We start from the raw sequence: 8,647 nt of genomic DNA, 5'->3' as shown, positions 1-8,647 counted from the left end.
TTTATACACAATTGAGTTTTATTTAACCAAAGAATAAAATTACATTGTCTCTTGGAAGACAGATTTAAGTAATGACCTGACATAAAGCAAAATAAATCATTTTATTCCATGTTTTCTTTCATTGTAGATCATAGATTTGCTTATAGATACATAAAACTGTTTCTCTACATGACGTGAAAGTGGAAGGGAGACTGGAGGAAAGAGACTAGCAGGAGGAGGGCAGAGAACAGGGAGAGTTGAGGGATGAATGTGTTCACAGTACATGATCTACTTGAAAGAATTATGAAACCCAGTGCTATGTACTATCAATAGACACCAATTTAAACATTTAAATTGGCCGGGCGTGGTGGCGCACACCTTTAGTCCCAGCATTTGGGAAGCAGAGGCAGGGGGTTCTCAGTGAGTTCAAGGCCAGCCTGGTCTACATAATGAGTTCCAGGACACCTGGGGCTACAGGGAGAGCCTGTCTCAAAAAGACCCCTCCCTCATAAAAAAGAAATTAGGACAGATGTCTTTTGCCAGACATATGTTACACACATTTTTTTTCATTACGAGGACTGCTTTGTTAAATGTTTATATTATTAAGAAAAAAAAAAAACCCACAGAAAATCACTCATACTAAAACCTAGCTTAGTAAATTTTTCATGAAGCAAAGACTCTTGTAATATTAATCAAATTTAAAGTAAAAAAATTTCTAGCCAGGGATCCTTGCATGTCCCACTGAACTGGGTCTTCTCTCCTGAAAGTCATTACTTACCTAAATTTTACACCAATTAATTTGTTAAATACCTATATTCATTTCATTATTAGCTCGATCTTTCTGTTCTCTAAATAATAAATAGTAAAATTTCTCAATTTTGATTTATAAATCATACTTCCATTTAAGAATTTATATAGTTTTAATTATGTTTGTAGTTTAATAATTTCATATATACATATCATGTGCTCTGATTGCTCTCATCCCATCCTCTTTTATGTCCCTCCAATGCTTGTCCATCTCCCTCTCCCTGATGTCTTCCCTGTATTCAGGTCTTTTTGTTTTATTTATGACCCACTGTGTTTATCAGTTGTGGTGGGCTACTCAGTTGGTATACAGTTCAAAACAATGATTTCCACTCTTCCAGAATCAATCAGTAGCTAATAGTTCAAGAGTAAGGTGCAGGACCCCTAAGCCCCACCATCAGTCATGACTGAGTGTTGATGCATTCATTATTACAATGGTGTGTCATGACGTTTCACAGCACTTTTCACTGTGCTCCAGATCTTTTTTCCACCCATTCTTCTGACATTTTTCCAAAGCCTTAAAGGGAATAGTATAAATGTCTTGTTTATGACTGAGCCCTTAATAGTTGATTATTCTCAGAAAAGTTTACATAATATTTCCTTCTGTAAATTGGTAAAGACATGTTCTTATAACACCCTTTAGATTTATCTTCTAGTCTACTTAAAGTTTCTTTTTCCCCTATGAATTTACTATACTATTAGCTACAGTTAGTGAAACAAGGTCCTTTTTTCCCACTGTTCTGTAATCTCTACTACTTATAGCTTAAGTGCCCAGGTGTTCATAAGCCATTGGGTATTTTCAGCTTCAGTTTAATTACTTATATCTATGTTAACAAAAAATACTTAGTAGTTAACTAGCAACCCATATTCACAGTCAATATATTAGGGTAGAGTGGTTTACTTCACATAAATTAAGATACATGACCTAGATCTTGAACTTTATTTATTGCAATTTAATCTATCTAATTTAATTGTACATTTCATAGGCCACAATCACTTTTTAGCTTTTTGGTTAATGTGAAATGAAATGCAGACATAGCGTTTCCATTTCCTTTAATGTATTTAAAATTTTATAATTAACATGAATGTATGTAATGATGGGGTCCTGCTGATATTTCAGAATGTGTATGTATGCAGTGCATACTGTTGCAATAAGGCTAATTAATGCTAATTTCTACTATTAAGGCTGATTTCTACTATTGCTATATGTTTTAAGCCTTGTACTCTGCTCCTCAAGATGTTCATAGATTACATGATAGGTTCTTCTAAACTATAGCTATTGTGCTGTAGTGAACTACCTCTATTCTCTCTGTGTTCTCCAAACTTCATCTTTACCCTCACCTTTCCCAGGCTCTAATTAAATCTCTAACCTCTATTCAGATAATCTTTTACAGCTTCAACACACCAGAATAATCTATGACATTTGTTGTTATACACATTAATTCACTTAAAACCCTCCATGTTCAGTTCTAGACATAATATAACATTATCTACCTCTAACATGAGTAAATAGCATTTATGTCAAATGCATACCTTTCTTGGATTGAATTCCGAGCTGTCAGGAGTGAAACAAAATGAAAATAAAACTGTTGATAGTTAAATAAATTATTCACGTTGAAAACAGGAAAGATTCTGACTCAAGATATATCATAAACACAACCCCATGTAAGATAAGAGAACCATGATAAGGGGTTAACCTTCATCTACTGGACATTTTTCTTTAATTATTTAATTTGTCTTTATAAAATACCATATAAAATGGAGTTTAAATTGCTCCAAGATTTTTCATGTAAATTCTTATGTACAACATCCCAGTACAAAATTTATATCTTTTTTTTCTAAAATGACAACCATCTTTATTTATGGGACATGATGTCATACAAATTTATGCATATTTCATTTTTCTGCAAGAAACATGTATTTATTTTGACAAAATAAAAAAAAAACCATAAATGCATTGGATATCTGACTGACTATACATGCCAATAGAGGAAAATAAAGCACGTTACATCGTGAGTGTTAATACTGTGGTGACATTAAAAATAGTTTTCCATATAGTATACCATTATGATTTTTAATCACATGCATGTGTGTGGCTCTCTGGTCTGTTTGAATGTATATCATGTGTGTGGAGGCAATACGGTAGCCCAAAGAGGGTATTGATCCTTTGGATCTGGAGTTAAAGATGGTTGTGAGCCACATATTGTGGTTGTTGGGCATTGAAGTTTGGTCCCCAGGAACAGCAGGAAGTGCTCTTAACCACTCGATCATTTCTCCAGACTCCCAAATTTATTCCTTTCATAGAAGTCACAGAGTTGTTTAACCATAAAGCTGAGAAAACATTTCAAGAAATTTTCTAGACTTTTACGTCTGAATTTTTAATAAGACTACTTGCTATTCTGTAATATAAATTTCACAGTGTTTCTTTTTCTGTTTCTTTTTATATAAAGTTTTAATACTATGTTCACCTTGTTTCCTCTTTTATACATTTCTTACTTTGCTAAAATTATTGCAAAATGCTTATTTCTCAAGTCTCAATATCACAGTAAAGCCCATTAACAGTTGCACTTGAATATCCTTACTACAGAGAATTCCGAAACACATTTCTCACATTCAAGGTTTTCCAAATCATAAAAGATTTAAGAATTAATATCTTGTTTATTTATATAAAATATGCTGAAATATTTCCCCTAATTCAGAAGTCAGCATCTAGATGTCATTAGAAGTTCACAGTTATGAATAGGATGTTGATAAAATGTTTAGCGATCAGTAATCTATATAGTGTGAATACTTAACAAATGTGTGTGCATGTGTGCATATGTCTATTCACATATGCACAAATAGAAAGATGTTGGTTTTTATAAGATAGATCAGCTCTCAGAAAGAGTTTGCCTCCTGGGGAGTCTGGCCCAGTTCATAACAATATAACCCAGAAAAATGTAATATTTACATCTTTAGATCCAGGAAATATTTCAGTGCAGTGACCAAATTGATTTCTTTTCTTTTGTTCTCTTTCGTTTCCCACTTAGGAATGGTGTAGGATACCCAGACATTGATCGGTAGGATCTTTGACAGTCTTCTTCTGACAGTGGAAAGCAGAAGGACTGGATAACTTCCTGAAGAAGTTTAGAAAATGCCTGTGAGAACTTAGGTGGAGGTCTCAATGGCTTCCTCCCATATCCCATCCTTTCTGTAGAGGTCACAGAGCAAATGATCCACTGACTCCTGGAGAAAGTAAACCATACATTAAACAAACACCAATAATCCAAGATTATTTTTTCAAGGACAGTGTCTTTCTCATGATCTTTCTGAAAGCATTCTTCATATCCTTATTCCTGAGTGTGAATATGATGGGACTGAGAAAAGGAGTAATGGCAGTGTAAGGGACTGCTGTGAGGGTGTCGTCTCCCTCTGCAGATTCTGGCTTCAGATAAACAACAGATGCAAAATAAAAGTGGATGATGACAGCAGTAAGGTGTGAGGCACAGGTGGAAAATGCCTTTTGCTTACCCTCAGCTAAAAGGATCTTGAAGACAGAGGAAAGGATGAATACATATGTTAAAAGGATGAGCAAGAATGTACCCAGCAAGCCTGACACTGACATTACTGTTACAATGTGTTCTGTGATCTCACTGTCCATGCATGACAGCCTTACAACTGCTCACATGTGGAAGAAGTGTTTGATGAGGTTGAGTATGCAGAAAGAGACCCTATTTATCAGTGCAGTCTCTATCAGTGAGATACAGAAGCCTCCAGTCCAAGCAGAGGCCACAAGGTATCCACATGCAGTACTGGTCATAAAAAGAGGGTGTCTGAGTGGATTGCAGATGGCCAGGAAGCAGTCATACCCCATCATAGCAAGAATGATACAGTTTGTACCCCCAAGCCCCAGGAAGAAGCACATCTGTAAGCCACAGCCTATGACTGAAATGCTCCTGCCCTTGGCCAGTAGATCCACCAGCATCTTGGGGATGATAGTCAAAGTATAGCAGGTCTCAGAGAAGGAGAGCGCACTAAGGAAGAGGTACATAGGGATGTGGAGGGATCTATCCACCCAGGTCAAAGCCATGATGGCCAGATTGCCTGCAAGAGTCAGAAGGTAGACACAAAAGATCACAAAGAGGAAGGTCTGTACATGTGGGTATATGGGAAAGCCCACAAGAATGAATTCCTTCACAAGTGTTTGGTTGATTTTCATTGCTTGGATTCCTGAAATTTGAAAGAAAAAAAGCAAATAAATGTTCAATTTCCTGTATTCTTTGAGGTCATGAAATGAATTACATAATGTGAGTAAAAAAATCATCAGACTCTTATCTTCCAACTATTTTCTATTTAGTTTAGCAAAACCCCACAATGTGTTTGATGTGTTTTCCTTATTTTGAATTCATTCATTTATTCAGCAGCTCATTATTACTGACTTATTAGGTAACTAGAAGATTATGCTGCTATTTTTATTTTTTAATATTTTATTTATTATTTTTATTTTATGTGTATGAGTGTTTCCTACATGTGTGTGTGTCTGTGCCATTTATTGACCCTGGAGGTCAGAAGAGGGCATCGGATCCCCTGGAACTGAACTTATTATGGTTATTAGACACCATGTGGGTGCTGGGAATTGAACTTGCGTCCTTGGCAAGAACAGTTAGTGCTCTTAACCACTGAGCCAACTCTCCAGCCTCAACCTATTATTTTTTTTTAATATTTAGTATCAAAGAACAATTCCAGTGCCACAGGGTTGGATTGCCTTTTTTTTTTTCTCAGTTTGTTGGTCACTCGGGTTCCATAGACCTCTCCTAGCATTAGAGGCTATTGCCATTGCTCTTGGTTATCACCTAAAACATGATCATAAGATGCTTTTGTTGATAGATGCCACATACACGATTTATAAGACTAGGAGATATCTAGCTGATACTCACCTGGAAGCTTCAATGCCATTGGTTCCCTTTCTATTTATGCTACCAAGGGGGATAAGTAATCAACAAACTTTCCCAACTGTAAACCCTTTGAGCTACAATAACAGCTTTCCTGGAAAGATATGTCTACTGGTTCAATAGTAGCAGGAATGTTATAGACATAAGGAGCCATTTTCTGATTGGATTTAAATTCTGTTTCATGAGATGCAACTTGTATCTTGTACTGTCAATTCTGCCAAAAACCTGTGATTGCCTACATCATAGACCCTAGGGGAGAACCTAATTCTATTACTCTGTTAAATATATGTAAAATCAAACTTTCTTCTAGTCTTATATTATTATTCATAAATTAGCTTATCTCTCATTCCTCATCATGCAAGCTTCTTTTTGCTGTATATGCCAATCGGTACAGACTCACAACGGGTTGATATGAAGATTTAAAAGAGACTTTGAAGAGCTTAGTTCTAAATGGCTGAACAGGTAAAGCATTTTTGCACAATTGTGAGGGGTGTAGTTTGGATTTCAGCATCAATGAAAAGCCATGCAGCACATAGGCCTACCTGTGTTTCCAGTGCTCAAGAGGCAGATGAACCTGGGGACAAGCTGGCCACCTAGGCTATGTGGAATCAGCCAACTTCCGGTTCATCAAAGACCCCACTTCAATAAATTAATGGTGAACAATCAATGAAGATGCTCAATGTCAAATTTGGGTTTCCACAAGCATGTATACACCCATGTACACCAACACGTGTGAACATGCATACATGCAATACTCCACACACATGCACATGAAAATCAATCAAATAAATTAAAAAATGCTGAGATATAAAAAGCAGGTTCATTTCTAACATCATATTCCCAAATAATATGAAAAAATGTACTAAGTTTGAGAGTTGATTTCCTAGTAATTTTGGGGTAAAATTTGGACAATAATTTGTAATTGTTGGGGAAAATTAAAATCATCATTTCTTATTGAAAGAGACATTTAGGTCCTAAAATATTAAAGAAAATTAAAAGCCTGATTACTTTCTAATACTCTGAAGGGAAGGAAGCTAGGATACCTCAGCATTCTTAGGATTAACATAAATTAATTAGAGTTGTAAGACTCTAATTGATGAAGACTCTATATGTAAGCTTAGTTCAGAAGGCAACAGAGATCATGCCTATTTCCTTAATGCTGAGGTCATCATCAACTGTAGCAGGAGGCCTTCAAAGATGGCACCAACCCAGAGCCCTGTGATTCAGCGAGCGTTCACTTCACTTCCTGGCCTGTAAATAGCCAGTGAAAAGGAGCCCGCCAGAAGGAGCCTGGGCTTCTGTACCCTGCTTGCAAGCCTAGTGACTGCTGACACAAACAGACTGCATAGCACGGACCAACCAGAACACGATATACTGACCAAAGGGACTTTGGGGAGGAGAAAGGGAAATATAAGGCCTGCCCCCTCCTGAATGTGTCTGTGTGTTGACTCCGTGCCTCTTGCCCCCACCCCCCTAATCGTCAGGGGACCTGATCCAGGTCAGGGTCTTCACAGCTGGCCTGAGGAAGACGTGCAACACCTGACGCCTGAACAGGGACCCCTGCCCACAGTGTTGGTAACACGCAGAACCTCGGTTCATTCGGTAAGTAGGCCCCTGGATTTGTCTGTTTCTTCAGCTGCTCAAGGGTGAGCTAGTAGCCCCCTACTCTGTCCCCTCCACCCTCTCTGTCGTCTTTATTGTTGAACTAGTTTGTTAGATCAGGGAGGCACACTCCACCATGTGGTCCTGAAGCCCACGTCAGCACCACACCCCTCTTGGCTTATCCCAGTGGTTCGTTCGGTAAGTAGGCCCCTGGTCTTGTCTGTTTCTTCGGCTGCTCGAGGGTAAGCGAGTAGCCCCCTGCTCTGTTGCCTCCACCCTGTCTGTCATCTTTATTGTTGGACTAGTTCATTAGATCAGGGAGGCACACTCTGCCACGTGGTCCCGAAGACCACGTTGGCACCTCCCCCCTCTCAGCTCTTCCCGGTGAGTTCACATAAGGGCTGATCCACCCCGAACTCAGAGTCCAGGCTTCAGGCCACACTGTTGCCTGTCCTGGAGACATTGTGTGAGCATACGGCTGGAGGTGTGATGGCCTCCAGAAGTCCCTCACTGAGCACAAGACATTTGGATCTGATACACTCTTACATGTCAGGGTGGTTTACATCAGAGTGGCTCAAGGTGCTTATTTGCTTCCTTTGTGCCCTCTTTGTAGTCACCCTCTTCTACTTTTGTGGTGAATTCCCCTTCATGAGGCCCTCCCACAATGGGCAATTTACCACCACAATGCAGGGAACCACAAACGGCAGCACTCAAGGTGCTCCTTAAAACTAGATGAAAGTGAAACCAAAAGATAAACACTTTTGGGATGAAGCCACTAATTTAGTTCCATGGATCTCCCCTAAAAACATGTGGGACCCTGACACATGGATGCAGGTTCTCTTCCTGGCCTGCAAAAGGAAGGTCAGGTCAGGGATCACTCCCCCAGCATCATTGGTACTGATCCTCCTAGCCATCATTGCTAGCCTTAAATCCTCCTCTCCTGAGGAAGTCATCTCAGCCCACAACAAACACTGCTGGGAGCAATCTAGTGTAGATCTGGCTATTACCTCAACCCCAGACATCCTGGACCCAGAGGTGGACGCCGTCTCTGCTCCCACTTCCAACAAGGAAGGAGCTCCTTTCCCTATATCTCAGGATACTCTCCTAGAGCTACCATGCCCAGAAATTCCCCCACCCCATTACCCATGGAAGGAGTTACTCTCTCCCCCCTGATAACCATCCCACCTCTTCCCCTGCTAACATGTCCCTCCCTCCTAGACCGCCCTCCTTAAACCCTCACCCACCTTTGTCCATATTTCCAGTTAATGTCGGCCCCAGTGCAGTGCAGCATCCATGGCTGCCCTCCCTACTCAATTACATCACTCTTATCC

General features: G+C 39.2%; 1 protein-coding gene across 1 annotated transcript; it reads right to left on the bottom strand.

Annotated features, from left to right (window-relative positions):
* Window positions 1–4,054: 4,054 nt before the first annotated feature.
* Window positions 4,055–5,023, bottom strand: LOC103745777 (olfactory receptor 10X1). The gene is given in 1 exon segment (XM_008847782.1): window positions 4,055–5,023. A coding segment is annotated over 1 exon segment (927 nt). The 5' UTR covers window positions 4,982–5,023.
* Window positions 5,024–8,647: the final 3,624 nt, after the last annotated feature.

The sequence above is a fragment of the Nannospalax galili genome, unplaced genomic scaffold (assembly GCF_000622305.1).
Source record: "Nannospalax galili isolate Female #2095 unplaced genomic scaffold, S.galili_v1.0 scaffold604, whole genome shotgun sequence".
NCBI lineage: Eukaryota > Metazoa > Chordata > Mammalia > Rodentia > Spalacidae > Nannospalax > Nannospalax galili.
The sequence above is the reverse complement of the archived record's forward strand: the minus strand, read 5'-3'. Positions and strand labels throughout refer to the sequence as shown.